Below are 24,270 nucleotides of genomic sequence, written 5' to 3'. Positions count from 1 at the left end.
TCAAGACCATGCAAGGGCCACCAAGATTGGCCATATCCAGGAACCTTCCATGTTTAACATCCATGGAAGTAGGATGAATAGGGAGAAAAGAAAAAACTGTTTTAATTTAATTGCCTGTATGAATCTGAAAAACATTTCCTTTTGAACTGTTCTGGTCCTTTCCAAAATACAGGACATTTTACCAAGTGGAATGTTTTGTGGGTCGTCACACTCAAAACTGTCTAAAACAAAACATCCATAAAGTAGACCAAGTAGTAGATCAGTGGGGCAATATTGATACTTTTATATGAAATGTCCAGGTTGAAAAGGGAATTGGAAAACTTTGTGTGGGTGTGGAGAAAGAGGGAGAAGACAGTAGAGTTAGCACAAAATAGTTCTCCTTAGATTTATTAGTCAGCACTGAAAACAATTCCTTTAAATGTCAAGGTTGCTGGGATATTTGTGTCCATTCAAGCAGATCTGCTAACAAAATGTTCTTGCTGTTCTTCTTAGCATTGGCTCTATATGATGGCTTATTCACTGCCACTTTACTTATTATAGCAAGCTGCCCACTTTGCAATTGTGACTCTGGGCAATAAACACAAGATCAAAATCATCAAAGATCACTAAAGCAAAAATAGCAAAAGAACACAGAGCAAACCTTTTAAAAGTGATGTTACTTAGTTGGGTAATTAAATGTCTGCAAGAAAACCACCAAGCTCGGAGAACACCAAGGACCCCACAGTAAACAACTGCCTAGTCAAGGAACCACCAAGTCCACTACCACCAACACTTGTACATAAACAGAGACCAAACCCAATTCCCTTCTAGCACTGATGATGTTACCTGGTTGGGTAATGAAACATCGGCAAGAAAGCAAACAAGATCAGAGAGCACCAGGGACTTCACAAGAGAACCACTGTTTCAGAACTGTATTCACTCAGATCTTATAGACAAGCTATCAATGCATGATTTAAGAGCCCCGGTGGCGCAGTGATTAGAATGCAGTATTTCAAGCTAACTCTGCCCACAGCCAGGAGTTCGATCCTGACCAGGTCAGCCTTCTATCTTTCCAAGGGCGGTAAAATGAGGACCCAGATTATTGGGGGCAATGTGCTGACTGTAAACTGCTTAGAGAGGGATGTAAAGCACTGTGAAGCAGTATATAAAGTCTAAGTGCTATTGCTATTGCAATGAGATTTTATTGATCAGTCAGTTCATCAAAGGGGTCTGAGAGGGAATGGATGGTCTAAGGTCATCCAACTGCTTCCATGCCTAAGAAAGAATTATAGTCTGACTTCCCAGATTTCTGATTTAGATTGCTTTTGTCCTTTTATCAAGTTCCTTTGCTAAGAGGAATAAAGGAGGCAGAAGGCCCTGCTCAACAAAATCTGCAGAATTTCCAACCATGTACGGTTAAGCAGTATTGTTTGGTCCACATTTAGTTAAAATACAAGCTGTTATTAAAAACCTACCCCATGCCTTGGGCTGAAAATCTCCCAGTTCCTCTTCCTCTGGCTCGTCCAAATCCTACAGAAAAAAGGAAGAACTTAGTTTCAAAGGGCAAAGTGGATAAACGGAATTTCGAGAGGAAAAACAAGGAAAGAAAAAAAAGCACTTTCCCCCCCCCTCCTTCTAAGAATAAAATGCATCTTGGACAAGGAAGCAGAACCAGATTTAGGATTAAGATAACTCGGTAGAACTAATATTTATAAGGAAGACAAGAGGAAGAATTGTTATCCTGCGAGAATCTGGTTTTTTCCAAGATGTGGGAATGCAGGATCAAACCTGTCAAGGGTCAGTTTAAAAAAGCCACAAGACCAATAAAAAGAAAGAAAGAGATTATTCGAGGCTGAAGGTTGAACTGTGGATTCCTTGGTGCTCTCCGTGCTGAGTTGTTTTCTTGTGCCTAGTTTCGTGACCCAACTAGGTACCAACGTCAGTGCTAGAAGGAAGTGGGTTTTGCTCTTTGTCGTTAAGTGAATCTGGCTTTCCCACTGACTTTGCTTCTCAGAAGGCTGCAAAAGGCAATCACATCACTTTGGGACACAGCAACACTCATAAGTATGAACCAATCCACCCTCTCCACGGTCCGGTGTAGTGGGCCACAGACCGGGGGTTGAGGACCCATGCTTTCAAATATTCCTCTATTCTAAATCCCTCCATTCACCACCACTCAGCCAGAACCGAAGAAGTTTCTTGGATGAGGAGCGAAACGTTTTCAAAGGAAAAAAAAAGTCCAAATTGCCTTTTGAAAAGCACCGTTAGGACAACCATGACCTGGATGATTGAGAAGCTCCGCTGACAAATGTTGACAAACATGCCTGCTTGGGCTGCCAAGTTCTCTGCCAGGATGTCAAGTCCAGCAGCCCAGCCCTCTGCCGTAACTGACATTCCCAGCTGTGCTTCTGGACCCCAGGGCTGACGGGCAGCTGGCAGGGGACAGCCAGGCCAGTTGCTCTGCTGAGAAACGGGCATTTTGCGGCTCACTCAGGGAAAAGCACAGAGATTGTGTCCTCTGGCTTCTTCCTCGGATGAAGTCTTTGTTGCAGAAAACAAAGGCATCGTGAAACTGAGTTTGTCCCAGTAGATTAGTATTGTGGGGCCAGTCCGTATTGTAATCCTGCATTGCTTAGAAGTTAAAAATATGGAAGGACTTTGCTTTTAGTATCAAGAGATTAGCATCCTGGGCCGCAGTGGCTGGCTTCAATGCTTGGCCAAGCCAAGGATTTTATTTTACATTTCACTATGGGAGAAGAAAATAAAAAGTTATTCAGGGGCAGTTTACCAGGCACTTTTATTGATAAGCCTCCATAATCTTCTACACAGTCCAAGAAAAAACAAATGCACAGGTATAGTATGGGGGGGGTACCCTGCTCAATAGTGGTAACTGTGAGAGGGATCTTGGAGTCCTAGTGGACAATCCCTTAAATATGAGCCAGCCGTGTGCTGCAGCTGCCAAAAAGGCCAACACAGTGCTGGGCTGCATTAACAGAGGGATAGAATCAAGATCACGTGAAGTATTAATACCACTTTACAAGGCCTTGGTAAGGCCACACTTGGAATCCTGCATCCAGTTTTGGTCACCACGATGTAAAAAAGAGGCTGAGACTCTAGAAAGAGTGCAGAGAAGAGCAACAAAGATGATTAGGGGACTGGAGGCTAAAGCATATAAGGAAAGGCTGCTGGAATTGGGTATGTCTTGTTTAATGAAGAGAAGGACAAGGGGGGACCTGATAGTAGTTTTCTGATATTTGAGGGGCTGCCCAAAAAAGAAGAGGGAGTCAAGCTATTCTCCAAAGCACCAGAAGGCAGGACAAGAAGCAATGGATGGAAACTAACCAAAGAGAGAAGCAACCTAGAACTAAGGAGAAACTTCCTGACAGTGAGAACAATTAACCAGTGGAACAACCTGCCTCCAGAAGTTGTGAATGCTCCAACACTGGAAGTTTTTAAGAAGAGATTGGACAGCCATTTGTCTGGAACGGTATAGGGTTTCCTGCCTGAGCAGGGGGTTGGACTAGATGACCTCCAAGTTATTATTATAAACAAACAACAGTTTGTTTTGTGACAGTTGGAAGTTACAACAGCTGTTAAAAAAGTAACTTATGACTGTTTTTCATGGTCAGGACTGTTGCAGCATCCCCACGATCACATGATCAAAATTCAGACCCTTGGCGTCCGACTCATATTTATGACGGTCGCAGGGTCCCGGGGTCGTATGATCCCCTTTTGCGACCTTCTGTCAAACAAAGTCAACGAAGAAGCCAGAGTCAGTTGACAACTGTGTTACTAAGTTATCAACTGCAGTGATTCTCTTAACAACTCTGACAAGAAAGGTCTTAAAATAGGGCAAAACTCACTTAGCAAATGTGTCACTTAACAACGGAAATTTTGGGGCTCAACGATGGCTATAAATTGAGGATTACCTGTACAGTTTTAGCCTGCACTCCTCTGTGGTTATCTGAGAAAGGAGGAATTCTATCAGTTGAAGTCACTTATAGGCACGTCGGGCAATGCTTTTATTATTTTTAAGATGTTCTTCTTGGCCACAACATACTTTAGACACAACATACATTCCCAAACACGTAAGCGGACAAACCTCCGCAGACCTTCTGTCCAAGAAGTTGCAGAAAATGCACTGTGGAAGCTTTTCACCCAAACTGTTCCTTTTGAGGTGGATTTCTTTTAAAATATATATATATGTAAAAGGTGGCTTAACCCCCCCTGGAACATGAGCAGTTAAGGCATATAAATACCGGTACTTTACCTCTCCCTTTTCCACGTTTCCCACGATCGGAAGGCCGTTCGCCAGGTGGCATTTCTACTCCATTTTCTTCGACTCTAACTAGATGTGAGAGAAATGCAGAAATATAATCTCAGAACGTACATTTCGTTTTTAGATAGTTTAGTCAGATATTTTCAACCGCACGCAAACGTGAGCAAGATAGCAGGAGGGGAAAGGAGCAAGGGTGCAAGAATTGGGAGGCAAAGGTGACTGCTCCCATTGTCTTTGTCCTAAGATCAATGTGGTTAAGCCTGTGATAATCGACGCTTGTTTAATAGCGCAAGTTCGTTTTTCCACCAACTTGCAACCTGTAGTCTCTTTCTATTCATCTAGTTCCACATTTTCATGCTTTCATTTACCTAAATGATTTAGGGCTGGGAGTTTTCTGTTTTCTGATAGAAGAGAGTATTTGTAGATCAGGGTTAAACTGGGGGGTCTTTGATGCTCTCTGAGCTTGGTAGTTTTCTTGCAGACATTCATGACCCAATTAGGGAACATTATCAAAGCATGGAAGGAATGGGGTTTGCAGAGAGGAGGAGGAGGAGGAGGAGAACTGTGGAGTCCTTGGTCCTCTCTGAGATTGGTGGTTTCTTGCAGATGTTTCATGACCCAAACTAGATAATATCATCAGTGCTAGAAGGGAGTGGGATGTGTGGGGGGGGGGGAGGAGGAGGAGGACGACGACGACTGTGGAGTCCTTGGTGCTCTCTGAGCTTGTTGGTTTTCTTGCAGACATTTCATGACCCAACTAGGGAATGTTATCAGTGCATGGAAGGAGTGGGGTTTGCAGAATGATGGAGGAGGAGGAGGAGGAGGAGGAGGAAGAGGAGGAGAACTGTGGAGTCCTTGGTGCTCTCTGAGCTTGGTGGTTTTCTTGCAGACATTTCATAACCCAGCCAGATCACATCATAAGTTCGGACCAAGTGTGGGGTTTGCTCCATAGCTTGCCCTGCCAGTACTGGCGGGCGTAGTTCCTCAGTTAGGGGAGCGGTCTCCGTTTCTGGCTAGGCAGACTGACAGAGGCGGGGGCAGCAGAGCGGGAGGGAAGAGGGGATAGTTCCACACACAGATTTTCCTTTCACAAATGCAGCATTGCGCACACGCCCAGCACTTCCATAGCCAAATTCTGAACAGGCTGCCACCCAGCACTGGGCCATGGACCGGGAGTTGGGGACCTCTGAGTTAGGGTACTGCTTTTCCCTTATTTGTCTAGTATTAATCCCTGCTTATCTTGGGGTAAGTTTCTGGAGGACAGCAAAAGCCGATCAGGCTCAAGCTTCTTCCCAAGGTGTCTTCCCAGGGAATGTTATGTGCAACGGAAGAGAACATCAGATCTTAGCATGATGTCATGTGTCTGATTAACGAAACACTTAAAAGAACTTTCAGGCATTTTTCCCTCCCCTATTTTGGGGTCATGATTCACACCTTCCAATTAACTTGGAAGATGTGATTCACTTCCGGTTCCTTTTTCCCCGGGCTTTCCTTATATTCTCCTCCCCTTTCCCTGTTGCCTGATTTAACTATAAAAATACCAGACAGTTCTGCATATTGTCAAAGCAAGAATATACAGTATTTGTAGCGTTGACACAGGGTCGTTGTGTATGTGTGCATGTGTGTGTTTTCTCATCAGCCTCTACTGCAAACATACAACAAAGCAGCTCAAGCCTAAAGTGCTCCTAGTTGTTTCCCGTCTGGACTATTGCAATGCTCTCTACATGGGGCTCCCCTTGAGGTGCACCCGGAGGCTCCAGCTAGTTCAGAATGCGGCTGCGCGGGGGATTTTGGGGGCCTCTAGATGCTCCCATGCAACACCTCTCCTGCGCGAGCTGCACTGGCTGCCGGTGGCCTTCCGGATGCGCTTCAAGGTGTTAGTAACAACTTTTAAAGCGCTCCATGGCAATGGACCTAGGTATTTGCAAGACCACCTCCTACCAAACACCTCCCTTCGACCAGTCCGCTCCCACAGAGAGGGCCTCCTTAGGGTGCCGTCGGCCAGTCAATGCTAGCTGGCAACCCCCAGGGGGAGAGCCTTCTCTGTGGCAGCTCCTGCCCTCTGGAATGACCTACCCCCCGACCTACGTACAACTGTGGACCTGCGCCTTTTTCACCGAGCCCTGAAGGCCCATCTATTCCGTGCGGCCGGCCTGGCGTAGTTTGATTATGTTTCAGTGGGGGTTTTTTGTATGGGTGTGTTTTTAGAACAGGCCTGTTATTTAATTCGATTTTAGAACAGAAACTATTTATTTATTATCGTGGTTTTTAGTATCGCCTGTTCACCGCCCTGAGTCCCGTAAGGGAGATAGGGCGGTATATAAATTTAATAAATAAATAAATAAATAAATAAATAGTAAGCTGCGAGTAACTACGGCCGGGATGCGCGTAGCAATCCAAAGTCTGGGCTTACACTCTCGCCCGCGGCTGCCTCTTCCTCGTCGGCTGGAAGTTCCCCATCCACGGATGACTTCTCTGTCCCCTCGCTTTTCTCTGTTCTCTTTGTTTTCTGAGCTCTCTTTTCCAAGGCTTTTCTTCTTGCCTCCTACCGTCTCCCACGAAGTCTAGTGAGGCGGAGAGGGAAAACACAGAACAACAATTCAAAAGGGGTTTAAAGACGGCCTTACAGAGCAGCATCGCCCAACCGCAATCTCCAACACCTCTCAGGGAGCAATTTCGGGACCCTTCCCACGCACCAGGTACACCCCAAGACCCACAGAATCTAGGAATCGACCACGCTGGAGCAGTGCTCTTACAAAGGCATGTTACAGGTAGTCCTCGGCTTACGACCACAACCGAGCCTAACATTTCTGTTGCTGGGCGAGAGAGTTGGGAAGTGAGTTTTGCCCCGTTTTATGACCTGTCTTGCCTCAGCTGTTAAGGGAATCGCTGCAGTTAAGTTAGTAAGAATCTGGTTTTCCCATTGACTTTGCTTGCCAGAAGCCCCCGCAAAAATGGGATCATGCGATCCCGGCACAGGGCGACCGTCATAAATACGAGCCATTTGTCAAGCGCCTGAATTGTGATCCTGTGACCACAGGGATGCCGCGACAGTCGTTAAGTGTGAAACACAGACGTACGTCGCTTTTTTTCGGTGCTGTTGTAACATTGAAAGGTTCACCAAATGAAGGGCTGCCAGTCAAGGGCTACCTGTATTGTTTTATGTCTTTTTAACTTGCAGGTGATCTTCAAAGCATCAGGCTACGATGGGACCGGATCGATTGAAAGGTCATCTTTTTTTTCAAGAGTTTTTAATCTTCCCAACTAGATCCAACAGGTTGGATGCTACGGTTCCTGTCAGCCAAAGAGTGCTGACTGGCGGGAACTCCAAGCTGGGCCTTCTCTGACATAGTCCCTGCTCTCTGGAATATCGTCCCCCTGTTAGCTTTTTCCAAGGCTTTAAAACACCTGGTTGTGTACCCGGGCCTGGTGCTCAAAACATGCAAAGGGCCCCGTAACTTGGCTTTATTATTAGTTGATTAATTATCATGCTGCTTTTTGTATTGGTTTATTTTGCAGATTTTTTATTCTTTTCATGTTTTAAATCAGACATGTCAAACACAAGGCCTGGGGGCCGGATGCGGCCCGCAAATTGGTTTCATGTGGCCCGCGAAGCCATCCTGGAAACAGTGAGGGAACGGCCCCCGCTGCCTTGGCCCTGGCCCAGGCCGGCCGGGAGCCAATGTGCAATTTTGTGGTGGCCATTTGGCACTTGCCCCGGTGGACCATGCCTTGGCACTTGCCCCGGTCCCACCCCCTTCTGCCAGAGACCCTCAGATCTGTCCCACTCCTGCCCAGGCACCCACAGGCACCCATGATGCGAATGATGTAGAACTGGCCACGTCCACCCAGTAGGTCATACCCATTCCATCCACGCCCACCCAGTAGGCTGCACCCACTCTGGCCACAAACACACACCCCGCAGGGCAACCACAATGCTGATGCGGCCCTCAGTGAAATTGAGTTTGACACCCCTGTTTTAAATTGTTTTTAGAGTTTTAAGCCACCCAGAGTCATTTTGTTGAATTGGATGGCTGTAGAAAATGGATGGATGGATGGAAGGATGGACGGACAGACAGACAAACAGATAAACTATTTCTGATATTATGTGTATTTTTAGTCCCAGGAAGGGATGAACAAAAACAGGATATTGGGAAAAGGGTTTGTTTGTTTGTTTGTTTGTTCATTGATTCATACATTTAATTTCTACAGTGCCCATTCCTGTCAATGACTCTGAGTGGCTTACAATTAAAGAAATGCTTTACAATTAATAATACTCAGAATAGAGCTGGAAGGGACCTTGGAGGTCTTCTAGTCCAGCCCCCAGCTCAAGCTGGAGTCCCTATAACATTTCAGACAAGTGGCTTTCCAGTCTCTTCTTAAAAACCTCGAGTGATGAAGCACCCACAATGTCTGAAGGCAAGCTGTTCCACTGGTTAATTGTCCTCACTGTTAGGAAGTTTCTCCTGAATTCCAGGTTGCTTCTTGCCTTGATTACTTTCCATCCATTGTTTCTTGTCTTGCTTTCTGGTGCTTTGGAAAATAAGTTGACCATTGTTTCTTGTCTTGCTTTCTGGTGCTTTGGAAAATAAGTTGACCCCCTCCTCCTTGTAGCAGCCTCTCAAATACTGGAATGCTGCTGTCATGTCTCCCTTAGTTCTTCTTTTCTCTAGACTGGCCATTCCCAATCTAAAAATAGTAGTGTTCCCTTTTTCACACCTTAGTCCTAATGGAACTTTTTTTTTCCCTCCAGCCTGCCATTCAGAACCCTCTCTAGCCTGGCTGGGCTCTCCAAGATACCGTACTTAGTTAAAAAAAATAAATAAATAAGCCAAAATGCTAAAGACATTTGCATGTTTTTGCACCACACATGAAACTAGGAGACACTGCACATATTCCTGCTTTGTAAGACCACAGATGAGGGTGATAGTACACATTTTTACGTTTGGGTCTTCCGTGCAAAAATGTTAGGTCCTGCCTGTGCTCCTATGTTCAGTAGGAGGAGGAAGATAATGCAGCCCACGCAATAGCTCGTCTGTCAGTGCTTAAAGTGCCAACTGGCTAGACAAGAGCTAGATAAGTGGGGGACAAAAAAGGGTCACTTGCTTGTGCAATCCTAAATGGCATTTTATCCAACTGCTCACTCACAATGCAATGCACACAATGCATTCCCTGAGCCAGGTGATTGGATATTCCTGGAAGGGAAGCAGAGCTGTCTAACTCAAGCTGACTCAAGACAAACCGTACTCAACGAGTAGTCCTCAATGGCACTACATCCACATGGAGAGAAGTAAGCAGTGGGGTACCACAAGGTTCCGTCTTAGGCCCAGTACTTTTTAATGTCTTCATCAATGACTTGGATGAGAGAATTGAAGGGGAATTCATCAAATTTGCAGATGACACCAAACTGACAGGAGTAGCCAATATCCCAGAAGACAAACTCAGGATCCAAAAAGATCTTGACAAACTTGAACAATGGGCCCTATCCAACAAAATGAGTTTCAATGTGGAAAAAAGCAGTCTCACGTTTAGGCAGGAAAAATCAAAGGTATAAGTACAGATTGGGCAAGACCTGGCTCAAAAACAGTAACTGTGAGAGGGACCTTAAGAGTCCTAGTGGACGATCACTTAACCATGAACCAGCAATGTGCAGCAGCAGCAGCCAAAAGAGCTAATACAATCCTGGGTTGTATAAACAGAGGCATAGAATCAAGATCACACAAAGTATTACTAACGCTTTATAAAACCCTAGTAAGACCACACCTGGAATACGGCGGCCAATTTTGGTCACCATATCACAAAAAAGATGTTGAGAGTTTGGAAAAAAATTCAAAGAGCAACTGAGATGATCAAAGGCCTGGGGACTAAAACATACGAAGAACGGCTGCGGGACTTGGGTTTGGCTAGTCTAAAGAAAAGAAGAAATAGGGGAGACATGATAGCAGTGTTCCAGTATCTGAGGGGCTGCCACAAGGCAGAGGGGGGTCAGGTTGTTCACCAAAGCACCAGAGGGAAGGACGAGAAACAATAGTTGGAAACTGATCAAGGAGAGAAGCAACCTGGAATTAAGGAGAAACTTCCTGATAGTGGAACAGCTTACCCCCAGAAATCATGGGTGCTCCATCACCAGAAATTTTAAGAAGAGAATAGACATTTACCTGTCTGAGACGGTATAGGTTCTCTTGCTTGAGCAGGGGGCTGGACTAGAAGACCTCCAAGGTCCCTTCCAGCTCTATTCTATTCTATTCTATTCTATTCTATTCTATTCTATTCTATTCTATTCTATTCTATTCTATTCTATTCTATTCTATATTCTATATTCTATTCTATTCTATGTCATGCCATTCCATATTTTCTATTCTATTCTATTCTATTCTATATTCTATTCTATGCCATGCCATGCCATGCCATGCCATGCCATGCCATGCCATGCCATTCCATATTTTCTATTCTATTCTATTCTATTCTATTCTATTCTATTCTATTCTATTTCCAGGAACAGCCAATGGTGCTTGAAGAACGGGCATGAATCATAGCCCCCAAAATAGGCAATGGAAGATAAATACACCACCATAATTTTTTCTAGGAAGTGTCCATTCAGGAGGAATTCCACCCCATATGCACTACCATTGTGACTCCAGCTTATAACCAGTAAACCCCAGTAACCAATGTGATCACTAATAAACCCACAATGTTCTCAAACTGAGATGTTTATAAGCCTTCAAAGGAAGAGAATTCTCTTCAAATGCTACTAGGTAGAGAATCAAGATGGAAACAGATGCAGAGGTATAAATTCCAGCCTCCCATCAAGGTAGATGTAGGTTTGGGACAAGACAGGAGGTGGAACTTCTGCCTTTCGCATTCCTGGAGAACATTCTAGTCTAAGGGGTTCTTATCTGAAATAAAGTCACATCTTCCTGACCCACCAGGGTTGGGAGGAATGCTATGGGTCTCCTCTCCCAAGGAGGTCGATCTGATGAGACTAAGAAGAAGGGCCTTCTCCGTGGTGGCTCTCTCTCTGTTATTTGAAGAACCCTCACTTCCTAGTCATCTCTACCCAACCCACCAGAGTGGGGAGGGAGGGGATGTTACAGGTGCCTTCTCTTAAGGAGGTCCATCTAGTGGGACCAAGAAGAAGGGCCTTCTCTGTGGTGGCTCCTACCCTGTGGAACATAATCCCTGTGGAGATAAGATTGGTCCCCCACCTTGACATTCTTTTAAATGGCCCCCAAGACTTGGTTTTGCCCGTGGGTCTGAGGAACCCAGCGTGACATGGAGCCCATCAAGTGGTTTGTTGGATGGTAGTCACCAGAAAGGCGGGGGGAATTTATTGGGGGTTTTTATTTGGGGTTGTGTTTCTACAGGCGATCTAGACTCATAGTTGGGCAGTCATATACATTTTCTAAATATACCAGAAAACAAGGAAAAAGACCCGTTATCCTGTTGGCAGTGTTGTCTTGGCTGTCTTAAGTAAGAAAGCAAACTGAATATTAAAGAGGCTGTTCTTAACTGAACAAAGAGCAAGGGTTTTACTTTTCATTATCTCAATGGAAAAAAAACACCATCCTGGCTTACTTCATGCATACTAGACCAGTGGTGGTGAACCTATGGCATGCGTGCCAGAGGCGGCACTCAGAGCCCTCTCTGTGGGCACACGCGCCATGCCCTGGAGATGGCAACCGTCCCTCTTCAACCAGCCGCCCGCTAACTTGCCGAGGTCCCATGTGGCCGGATGCATCCCAGCACGGGTGGTTTCCCTCCCCTCTGTCCCATCCCTCCTGGCCTCACATGCTCTCCTTTTCCTGGGCACGACCCACTGCATCGCCTCCTCAGCTGTCGGCTATCCGTCCAGCTCAGAGGCGGCTTCTCTGAACTGCTGGCAGCGGACTGCGGAGCCCCAGAGTGCGGCGGTCGAGGGGCCGGCAGGCTGTGGCTGTTGATGGACACTGTCGGCCCCCATGCGCTCGCTGGCCTCTGTGTGCGGGGGCAGCCGCCGCCCCGGCCCCTTCCTCGCCTTGCCCTGCGACAATGGCACCCCCGCCCTGCCTCACCTTGCCTCGCCTCACCCCGCAGGACGAGCCTCCTGCCCACCACCCCACCTGCCAGAGACCCCCTGGATTTCCCTCAACCCTGTCCAGCCCCCACAGGCGTCCTTCCCCACAAGCAACATTGAGGTGACCACGCCCACCTTGGCCACACCCATCCAGTCTGCCATGACCACCACAGCCACGCCCACCCAGTGGGCCACGCCCACCCGGCACCCGGCGATAAATAAGTGGGTTTTGGGTTGCAGTTTGGGCACTCTGTCTCTAAAAGGTTCGCCATCATGTACTAGACCAGTGGTTCTCAACCTTTTTAATGTCGCGACCCCAACCGGTCGTAAGTCGAAGACTAAACCGGTCGTAAGTCGAGGACTAAACCGGTCGTAAGTCGGGGACTACCCAACCAGTCGTAAGTCGAGGACTTTCCCTGCCCAGGAGCACCACGCATGCGTGGTTCCGCCCCCTGCGCTGGCCGAGGCGTAGCTGGCAAGCGGCAGAGACAGAGCAGGCCGACCACCAGCTGGCCCAGCCCAAGGGAGGTAAGGCACCCGCCGGAAAAGGAAAAAAAAATGGCGGACAAAAAAAATGGCAGACAGCCTTGCTTGGTGACCCCCGTGAAATGGTCGATCGACCCCAAATGGGGTCCCGACCCACAGGTTGAGAACCACTGTACTAGACCATAAACAGGAGGAGGAAGAGGAAGCCACACGGATGGCACAGTTCCACGGGGGAGAGAAATAGGACAAAGTAGAAGGCGCTGAGCAGATAATTAAGTAATGTAAAAATATATGCTTTTTTTTTTTTTTACAGCAAGCTCTTTGTCCTTAGTCGGGGTCAGGTATGCTTGAATGTGCATGCGTTACACATTGCTGAAATTTCAGAACCCAGAAAGATGAGAAAGTCAATGTGGAGTTGGGTGTTTCAGTTTCCTGCACGGTTCATTGCGATGTTTTAAAATTTTTGCTTTCTTGACGAATAAGCAAAAGTTTAAAAAGCACACCAAATCCGGACCAGGAGAACACAATTAATCTTAATATTTGCAGAAAAGCGATGGGGAAAAAAAATTAAAATATTATTCCACATTTCTGAGCTCTTAGCAGGGCAAGATTTGTCCTGAAATGGTTAATATTTTTTTTTTTAGCCTTCACATTTCTCACTAAAAGCAGGAAGTCTTCCTCACAAGTAATCTTTTAGGAAGGCAACTTTTTAAAGCACCTACAAGACTCTAAATTGAGCACTTACTGTATCTGAGCTTCCTTCCAGCAAGAGGTTGATTGCTCTGTTCACGTCACCATTACAATCGTGCAGAGCTACGATGCAGTCATCCTGATTCTTCCCAGTCACTTCCATCAACTAAAAAATAAAAATAAAAACCCAAACACATATTACAAACACAGATTAAAAAGCAGCTCGGAATAACCCAAAGGTGAGTTTATACAGGAAACAGAAATAAAAATGTCAATGAATGTGCCTCTGTATGTGGGGATCTAATTAATATAAAATTATAACCCTCAGATAGGTTACAGTCTACGGCAAGTTACAGATTGGCTCAGAATCACTGCTACTAGCTTTCGAATTTATTTATCTATTTAATCCAGTTTGGCTACTGCCTGATTCTAACCAATACTTCAACCCCCAAATAATGTTAAAAAATTACAAATCAAAACCAAGATGAGATCTTGTTGGCACAATCTGGGATAGAAAACCAAAATAATGAACACATCCAAGGGGCTCCATCTATCTCACTCCAAGTTCTGAGAGAACAGTCTAGACCAGGGGTAGGCGACCTTGGCTCTTTTATGACTCGTGGACTTCAGCTCCCAGAATTCCTGAGCCAGCATGGCTCAGCTTGGAAACCTCTCCCTTTCCCCTCAGCATGGCTGGCTCAGGAATTCTGGGAGTTGAAGTCCACGAGTCATAAAAGAGCCAAGGTTGCCTACCCCTGGTCTAGTCCCCAAATACTACTTTAATTTCTTGAAGAACAATGTAGCCCAGTGTTTCTCAACCTTGACAATTTTAAGGCATGTGGACTTCAACTCCCAGAATTCCACAGCCAGCATTGCTGGCTGTGGAATTCTGGGAGTTGAAGTCCACATGCCTTAAAATTGTCAAGGTTGAGAAACACTGATGTAGCCAAAGGCCTGGGCTGAACTTCGAACGTAAAAGACCGTAGGGTTTCTGGTGCTCTCCAAACCTAGTAGTTTTCTTGCAAACTCTTGTTACCAAACTAGACAACGTCGTCAGTGCTAGGTGGGAGTGGGGTTTGCAGAGTGGAGGGGAGGAGGAGGAGATATGGAGGAGGAAGAAGAAAAGGAGGAAGAGGAGAAGGAGGAAGACTGCGGGGTCCTTGGTACTCTCTGAAATTGGTAATTTTCTTGCAGATGTTTCATGACCAAAGTAGGTAATATCAATCATCACGATGTGACCTAGTTTGGTCATGAAACATCTGCAAGAAAACGGCCAAGCTCAGAGAGCACCAAGGACCCCGCAGTTGAACCCCGAGCTACAAATTATCTTCCATTGGTACGTAAAGGACTTTATAATCTGTACAATTCCAGGTCAAACTACTTACCCTAACTGGGAGCCATCCAGAGTTGGCTGAAAGACGGGTGGCTACATAAATGTTATTTATTTATTTACATCCATTCAATCTGAGGATTCAATTGATTCGGTTTGCCCATTCTACAGCCCCCCCCCCAAGTCTCCCCCCCCAACACACATAAACAAAAACTTCCTATCCAGGAGGGATTGATTTCACCTTCAAGCCATGTTTCAATTTCTCTGCTNACGACCGTGTAACTAGTTTCAGTGGTTCGCTTAACAACTGTGGCAAGAAAGGTCATAAAGTGGGGCAAAACTCCCAATCACCATTTTGCTTAGCAAGGGAAAGATTGGGCTCAATTCTGGCCGTAGGTTGAGGACTCCCTATATCTTGCTCTGTTGTTGTTGTTAGTTGTGAAGTTGTGTCCAACCCATCGCGACCCCATGGACAACGTTCCTCCAGGCCTTCCTGTCTTCTACCATCTTCTGGAGTCCATTGAAGCTCACGCCTCCTGCTTCAGGGACTCCATCCAGCCACCTCACTCTCTGTCGTCCCCTTCTTCTCTTGCCCTCCATCTTTCCCAGCATTAGGCTCTTCTCCAGTGAGTCCTTCCTTCTCATTAGGTGGCCAAAGTACTTGAGTTTCAATTTCAGGATCTGGCCTTCTAAAGAGCAGTCGGGGTTGATCTCCTCTAGGACTGACCGGTTGGATCGCCTTGCAGTCCAGGGGACTCGCAGGAGTCTTCTCCAGCACCAGAGTTCAAAGGCCTCCATTCTTTGGCGCTCAGCCTTTCTTATGGTCCAACTTTCACAGCCATACATTGCAACTGGGAAAACCGTGGCCTTGACTATACACACTTTTGTTGGCAGGGTGATGTCTCTGCTTTTTAGTATGCTGTCTAGATTTGCCATAGCTTTCCTCCCCAGGAGCAAGCGTCTTCTAATTTCTTGGCTGCAGTCCCCATCTGTGGTGACCTTGGAGCCCAGGAAGATCAAATCTGTCACTACCTCCATTTCTTCCCCATCTATTTGCCAGGAATTGAGAGGGCCGGATGCCATGATCTTGGTTTTCTTAATGCTGAGTTTCAAGCCAACTTTTGCACTCTCCTTCTTCACCCGCATCAAGAGGCTCTTTAGTTCCTCTTCACTTTCTGCCATTAGAGTGGTATCATCTGGAGGAACGTTTTCCATGGGGTCGCGATGGGTCGGACATGACCGCAACTAACAACAAGCCGGGCCGTTGTTAAGTGAGTCACACCCAATTTTATAACGGTTCTAGCCACATCACTGCAGTTGTTCGCTGAATCATGAGGTCATTAAGCAAATCTACCTTCTCCCGTCGACTCTTGGGAAGGTGGCCGATGGCGATCGGAGGAACCCGGGATGCTGCAACTGGGATAAATGCATGCCGGTTGCCAAGTGCCTGAAGTCTGATCATGTGGGAATGCTGCAACTTTTTTCAGTGCTGTGCTGTCCTCAAATTGCCGCTAAATGAACGGTTGTAAGTCGAGGACTGCTTGCACTAAACTTCACAGCAACGTTATCAGAAGGGAGAAGAAGCTACTTTTAAATTTCAGGAAGCAAGAGGACTTGGATATGGCTTTAGAATATACAGGTAGTCCTCAACTTACGACCGCGATCGAGCCCAAAATTTCCATCGCTAAGCGAGACATTTTTGTTAAGTGAGTTTTGCCCCATTTTGTAACCTTTCTTCTCACAGTTGTTAAGTAAATCACTGCAGTTGTTAAGTTAGTAACGTGGTTGTTAAATGAATCTGGTTCCCCTGTTGAGTGTCAGAAGGTCGCAAAAAGGGATCACATGACCTCCGGGACAGTGCAACCGTCATAAATATGAGTCAGTTGCTGAGTGTCTTAATTTTGATCACATGACCATGGGGATGTTGCAACAGTCGTAAGTACGAAAAACGGCCATTAGTCATTTTTTCAGTACTATTGTAACTTCAGTCTCTAAACAAACTGTGTTGTATGTCGAGGACTACCTGTGGAAGACTGGAGCCCACTCAACTACATGCCATGGCAATCTCCCCCCTCTCTCCCCCTCCCTCTGTCTTTCTCTTCTCTCTCTCTCCCTCTCTCTGTCTCTCTCTTCCTCTGTCTTTCTCTCTTTGTCTCTCTCCCCCTCTCTCTTTCTCTCTTCCTCTGTCTCTCTCCCCCCCCTTTCTCTCTTCCTCTCTCTCTGTCTCTCTGCCCCCTTCTCTCTCTTTCTCTTCTTCTGTCTCTCTCCCCCTCTCTTCCTCTGTCTCTCTCCCCTCTGTCTTTCTCTCTTCCTCTCTCTGTCTCTCTCTTCCTGTCTTTCTCTCTGTCTGTCTTTCTCTCTTTGTCTCTCTCCCCCCTCTCTCTTTGTCTCTTCCTCTGTCTCTCCCCCCCTTCTCTCTTCCTCTCTCTGTCTCTCTGCCCCCTTCTCTGTCTTTCTCTTCTTCTGTCTCTCTCCCCCTCTCTTCCTCTGTCTCTCTCCCCTCTTTCTCTCTTCCTCTCTGTCTCTCTGCCCCCTCTTTCTGTCTTTCTCTCTCTTCCTGTCTCTCTCCCCGTCTTTCTCTCTTCCTCTGTCTCTCTCCCCCTTTTTCTGTCTTTCTCTCTTCCTCTCTGTCTCTCTCTCCCCCTCCTCTTTTTCTCTCTGTCTTTCTCTCTTCCTGTCTCTCTCCCCCCCTTTCTCTCTCTCTGTCTTTCTCTCTTCCTCCCTTTCTCTCTCTGTCTTTCTCTCTTCCTCTCTCTCTCTCCCGTCTTCCTCTCTCTTCCTCTCTCCCCGTCTTTCTCTCTCTGTGTCTTTCTCTCTTCCTGTCTCTCTCCCCCTCGTCTCTTTCTCTCTGTCTCTCCCCCTCTCTTTCTCTCTGTCTTTCTCTCTCTCTCTCTCTCCCCCCTCTCTCTCTTTCTCTCTCTTCCTCTCTCCCCCTCTCTTTCTCTCTGTCTTTCTCTCTCTTCCTCTCTCTCTGTCTCTCCCCCCCCTCTCTTCCTCTGTCTTTCTCTCTCTCTTTGTCTGTCTGTCTGTCTGTCTGTCTGTCTGTCTGTCTGTCTGTCTGTCTGTCTCTCTCAAAGTTGGGATGGAAACTTACTTGTTTCACTTTATCCTCAAAGTCTCTGTCGTTCTTATCGTATATCATTTGGGCCAGGCGAATCTGCTCGGCTGTGGCCTGAAAAATGCAAAAGCATCCATGAAATATAAGACACAAATCTGCATGCAAAATAAGTATACTGCACAGAGTCCTCGACTTACGACCATAATGGAAGCCAAAGTTTTATGTTGCTAAGTGAAGAGCTTGCTAAGTGACTTTTGCCCCATTTTATGAGGCAAAACGTGTTAAGTTTTTTTTTGCAACGCTCGTTAAGTGAATCACTGCAGTTGTTGAGTTAGTTGCCCGGTTGTTAAGTGAATCTGGCTTCCCCAATGCTTGTCAGGTTGCAAAATGGGATCATGTGACCCCAGGCCATTGAAACCGTCATAAAGATGAGTCAGTTGCTAAGCATCTGAATTTTGATCACATATCCGTGAGGATGCTGCAATGGTCGTTAATTGTGAAAAATTTTCATGTCACTTTTTTCAGTGCCATTATAACTTTGGACAGTCACTAAATGAACTGTTGTAAGTTGAGGACGGCCCATAGCTGTCTTTTCCATACAAGCATGTGAGGACTACCTATAATTCCCCCCCACTGCTCACTCTCCTGCAGCTTACTGTTCTATTTTTAATTCGAGGGGGGGGGGAATAAGACTTTTTCTGTGTTTTTTCCCTGTCCAGCAACCCCATTGCAGATTATAAGCAAGTGTTGAAAAAATAAACCACTCCTAACAACAGTCCAACAGAAAACAGTTCTCGGGATACGAGCTTTAACACGGCACAGTAAAAGGGGCTGATAACATTTTATCAAATGAAATATATTTCAAAGCTACCTGATTAGGAGCCACAATCAGCACTCCCAACCACAGTTAAAAGGCCTTAAGGGCTTTTGTGCTTGTAAGAGGGTGGGGGAGAGGAGGGTGGTCTAAATCTGTGAGTTCTTATAATGGCTTTAAGCACATCACATTAAGGATGGTCCATTGAATAACACTTGGCTGAACAACAACAGTAACCTGGATTGGTCTTAACACTAAATCGTCTCTCCTTTAGGCGGAGGCAATTATAATTATGTTAGAAAACAAAATAAGAAGTTATTGGAGGTGTAGAATCTCAGATTAGCATGACTGGCCCTTAGATAACCTCCTGTGTTGGCTTTTAGGCTTCATGGTCCAACTGGTTAAAAAAAAAACACCATTTAAATCATCATAAAAAGAATGGGAAGCTGCTATGCTGTAAAACAATGTAATCTTCATTATCCAGATGCCTTTGGATCCTATCATTATCCAGATGCCTCTGGATCCTGTGAGCTTTTATTTAGAAAATAAACAATGGTGGATGGCTGTAAGTTATTGCTTTTTTGGGATGGTATAGAAAAAATATGTTCATCATCATCTTTTCCCTCGCTCTTAAGTTTGTCTCCTGGCAAACAAATACATGCTATTTATCATTTTAATATGTGAATGTTTTATCTTGTTTTTACAGATTTTTTGTTGCTAAGCAAGACAGTTGTTAAGTGAGCTTTGCTCCACTTTATGGCCTTTCTTGCCCCAGTTGTTCAGTGAATCAATGCAACTGTTAAAGTTAGGAAGACGGCTGCTAAGCGAATCTGGCTTCCTTGTTGATTTTGCTTGTCAGAAGATTGCAAAAGGGGATCACGTGACCCTGGGACACTGTAACTGTCATAAATACATGCCAGTTGCCAAGCATCTGAATGTTGATCATGTGACCATGGAGATGCCAGAACGATCCGTAAGTGTGAAAAATGGTCATTAAATCAATTTTTTCTGTGCCATTGCAACTTGTAAGTCGAGGAGTACCTATACAGTACTTAGCTGTAAGCTCCCTTTAGTCATTTCCAGGGGAGATTGGTGACATGAAAATTTAATAAATAAATGGGCTTTTCCAGCGGGCTATACCTCCCAGTGGAGCTACTTTAGCCAATGAATACAAACGCCAGTTGATGATTTGCACTTACCATCTAAACAGAACTGCAAATGTACTCAAAACTATGGCTTGAACTGGATGTAAACTAGTTTGATTAGACCAGGAAACCCACCTGGCATCCATTAAGAGTCCACACATATAGTTTCTGGCCAAAGTTAAACCACACCACTCAATATATTTGCATTTTTTTTTCATTTCAATGCCCCAGCTCTAATTTATGAAATTTAGCAAAAGGAAATTGTAGCAAGACTACACGTTATGCCAGTTGGGGATAACAGCTGAGAATTCTCCCGCGTGGACAAGAAGCTTGCAAACATAACGGTAGTAAACAAAACTGAATTTTCTTTGTCCTGGTTTGTTACTTTTTGACTAGCCCAAAACTCCGGGGGCAAAAAAAGCACAAACTGAGGAAGCATTTAGGAAAAAACAACAAGACATTTCTAAGCTTGAAATTTGAAGAAGGACAATCCATTCGACGGCATCTGAAGACGGGTTTCGGTTACTGCTCTAATTGGAGGCCTCATTTTTGCTGTGCTAAGCAGCTCTTGAGGTCATCCAGTTGCCAGAAAAATTAAAATAGCAAGAGGAGGACAGCATGCTGGGTTCCACGACGTTTCATTATAGCTTTTCCTCACTGCCACAAGTTGAGAGAGTACAGATAGTCCTCGACTTACGATCACAACAGAGCCCAAACTTTTTGTTAAGTGAAATTCACTTAAGTGAATTTTGCCCCCATTTTACAACCTTTTCTGCCACAATTGTTAAGGGAATTGACGCAGCGGTTAACTTAGTGACACGGTTGTTAAGTCAATCTGGCTTTTCCCATTCACTTTGCTTGTCAGAAAGGTTGCAAAAAGGGATCACATGACCTGAGGACACTGTAACCCTCTGAATTTTGATCATATGATCATGGGGATGCTGCAACGGTCGTTAAGTGTGAAAAATGGTCATAACTCACCTTTTCCAGTACAGCTGAAACTTTGAACGGTCGCTAAATGAACTGTTATAAGTCGAGGACTACCTGTATTTTACCAATGCTCACCAGTTCCTGTCCACAGCATCTTCCTGCATAGAGTGTTCTGTGGGTAGAATTCACTCTCTGGCCCATATTTAAGTGTTATCAGGATGAAATCTCCCAGGTTGCCTCCCATCGGCCGGTACGCTCCCACAGAGAGGGTCTCCTCAGGGTGCCGTCAGCCAGACAGTGCCGGCTGGCGACCCCCAGGGGGAGGGCCTTCTCGGTGGGAGCCCCCACCCTCTGGAACGAACTACCCCCAGAGATCCGGGTGATCCCGGATCTCCCCTCCTTCCGCCGCGCCCTAAAGACATGGCTTTTTCAACAAGCAGGTCTGGCCTAGGGAATTTTAGTGGATTTTAAATTGGTTTTAATCAAATTTTTAGAAGAAGCGGCCAAATTTGAATATTTATTTTTAATCATTTTTAAATTTTGTACTGTTTTGTATCATTGTTTTAAACTGGCTGTAAGCCGCCCTGAGTCCTCCGGGAGAAGGGCGGGGTATAAATTTAATAAAATATAAAATAAAAATATAATATATACACAGTGCATCACAAATATTTCTCGCTTGCGTGTGCTTCTCTGGAGTAACTTGGCTTTTTCTGCTTACTCAGCTGGTCTTTGGGATGCAAACACATCATGATAGCCAACTGGTCAGGCAGTAAATCAGGCCCACTTTGGCTAGGAGGCTGATTAAAAGATTGTATAGATCATGGGTAGGCAACCTTGGCTCTTTTATGACTCGTGGACTTCAACTCCCAGAATTCCTGAGCCAGCATGGCTCAGCTTGGAAACTTCTCCCTTTTCCCTCAGCATGGCTGGCTCAGGAATTCTGGGAGTTGAAGTCCACGAGTCATAAAAGAGCCAAGGTTACCTACCCCTGGTATAGATAGTCCTCAACTTACCACAGTTCATTTAGGAACCGTTCAAAGTTACAACAGCACTGAGAAGACTGACTTAGGACTATTTTTCACACTTACGACCATTGCAGCCTCCCCTTGGTTACGTGATCAAAATTCAGATGCTTGGCAACTACTTCACATTTGCAGCGTCCCAGGGTCATGAGATCCCCTTTTAGGACTTTCTGATCAGCAAAATCAATGCGGAAGCCAGATTCACTTAACAACCCATGTTAAGTGAAAGATGTTGAGACTCTAGAAAGAGTGCAGAGAAGAGCAACAAAGATGATTAGGGGGCTGGAGGCTAAAACATATAAGGAACGGTTGCTGGAATTGGGAAAGTCTAGTTTAACGAAGAGAAGGATGAGGGGGGACATGATAGCAGTGTTCCAATATCTCAGGGGCTGCCCCAAAGAAGAGGGAGTCAAGCTATTCTCCAAAGCGCCTGAAGAAGGCACGACAAGAAGCAATGGATGGAAACTAATCAAGGAGAGAAGCAACCTAGAACTAAGGAGAAACTTCCTGAGTTAGAACAATTAACCAGTGGAACAACCTGCCTCCAGAAGTGGTGAATGCTCCAACACTGGAAGTTTTTAAGAAGAGACTGGACAGCCATTTGTCCGAAATGGTATAGGGTTCCCTGCCTGAGAAGGGGGTTGGACTAGATGACCTCCAATGTCCCTTCCAACTTTATTATTATTATTATTATTATTATTATTATTATTATTATTATTATTATTATTATTATTACTACTACTACTACTACTACTACTACTACTACTAACTTAACATCTCCAATGATTCACTTCACAACAGTGGCAAGGAAGAACGTAAAACGGGGCAAAACTCACCTAACAAGTGTTTCACTTCGCAACATAAATGTTGGGCTCAATTGTTGGTCATAAGTCAAGGACGACTTGTACCTAGCGAAGCTCAATAAAGCAGAGGTAACAGCACTGTGTGATTCCTTGTTATAGCTACAGGAAAAATACCTTCTCGTTCAGCCCTTGACCTTTCTACACAGCTCTAATGCTGTGCTGATTGCTCTTGGAAGTGGCTTTCCCCGCTGTGTCATATCCCCACAGAAGTACTCGAGCCGAGATTGGAGTCGTCATTCACGCCCGAGCACAGATTTGAAGCGGGTGGTGATCTGTTCTCGAGGGCTACATCCTGCTCTGATTCTCAAAGACTTTAGGAGCCATCAAAGTCTCTTTCCAGAATTGGAAAGTCAGAACTTTCTAGTCTGAATGATCTTTCTATAATAATAATAAAGTTGGAAGGGACCTTGGAGGTGATCTAGTCCAACTCCCTGATCAGGCAGGAAACCCTATACCATTTCAGACAAATGGCTGTTCAGTCTCTTCTTGAAAACTTCCAGTGTTGGAGCATTCACCGCTTCTGGAGGCAGGTTGTTCCACTGGTTAATTGTTCTCACTGTCAGGAAGTTTCTCCTTAGTTCCAGGTTGCTTCTCTCCTTGATTAGTTTCCATCCGTTGCTTCTTGTCCTGCCTTCTAAGCCACAGTTGTTAAGTGAATCTGTTGTTAAGTTGTTAAGTTAGTTACACGGTTGTTAAGCGAGTCTGGCTTCCCCATTGACTTTGCTTGTAAGAAGGTTGCAAAAAGGGATCACGTGACCCTGGGACGTTGCAGCCGTCATAAAGATGAGTTTCCAAGCTTCTGAACTTTGATCATGTGACCGTGGGGATGCTGCAACAGTTGAAAGTGTGAAAAATGGTCATAATGACAATTTTTTTCAGTGCTGTTTTAACTTTGAACAGTCACTAAATGAACTGTATGTTGTAAGTCAAGGACTTACCTGTATAGGCACGCTGAAAAACACAACAAGAAATAAGTCTTCAAACTTTGGTGCTGGTTTTGGGGCACCCACACCTCATATCTACAGAAAATGTAATTATACACTTCACAAGCATGACATTCTTGCTTGTCCATTAACATTTATAGGCTAAGGACATGGAGTCAACGTTGCCAAATTCCTACCTGGACTACTGGTTTCTGGGGTTGTGTCAGTTGCGTGGCTGGAATCTGTGTTTTTTCTCGAGTGCCCCGAGTACGTTCACTGCCCACCGAAGTCATCATATACAGTATATACAAATCAATGTATGTACAAAATAGAAAATCTGAAACGAGAAAGAAACAAAACACTCAGGCACGACTTTCGAGACAAAAATGCAGATGATTAGTCCAGGATGAAGAGAAAAAGGGATTGAGCTGTTTGCATGTTAAATAAAACTATGAGCAGCCCACCCACCCAGTCTTTTTTTTTCGCTTCTAAATGAAGGGACGGAATTAGAAATTCACCGGTTCCCAGTCAGCTTCTGGGTACAACTCAAAAGAGCCACCTACCATCCCATAAAGCACTTCGTGGAAAGATACAGGCTGTCCTCGACTTACAATCACAATTGAGCTCAAAATTTCCATTGCTAAGCAAGACCGTTGTTAAGTCAGTTAAGCCCCATTTTACGACCTTGCTTGCCACGG

General features: G+C 45.3%; 1 protein-coding gene across 1 annotated transcript; it reads right to left on the bottom strand.

Moving 5' to 3' along the window:
- Window positions 1–1,454: 1,454 nt before the first annotated feature.
- On the bottom strand, window positions 1,455–23,909 carry LOC107299838 (ubiquitin-associated protein 2; the record flags this gene model as incomplete). Its single annotated transcript, XM_015829180.1, has 6 exons — window positions 1,455–1,509; window positions 4,239–4,327; window positions 6,672–6,822; window positions 13,543–13,653; window positions 17,912–17,989; window positions 23,770–23,909. Coding segments are annotated over 6 exons (624 nt in total), but the record flags the coding sequence as incomplete, so codon positions are not given.
- Between the last annotated feature and the right edge of the window lie 361 nt (window positions 23,910–24,270).

This window comes from Protobothrops mucrosquamatus, unplaced genomic scaffold (genome assembly GCF_001527695.2).
Source record: "Protobothrops mucrosquamatus isolate PMUCROS unplaced genomic scaffold, P.Mucros_1.0 scaffold5565, whole genome shotgun sequence".
Classification (NCBI taxonomy): Eukaryota; Metazoa; Chordata; class Lepidosauria; order Squamata; family Viperidae; genus Protobothrops; species Protobothrops mucrosquamatus.
The sequence above is the reverse complement of the archived record's forward strand: the minus strand, read 5'-3'. Positions and strand labels throughout refer to the sequence as shown.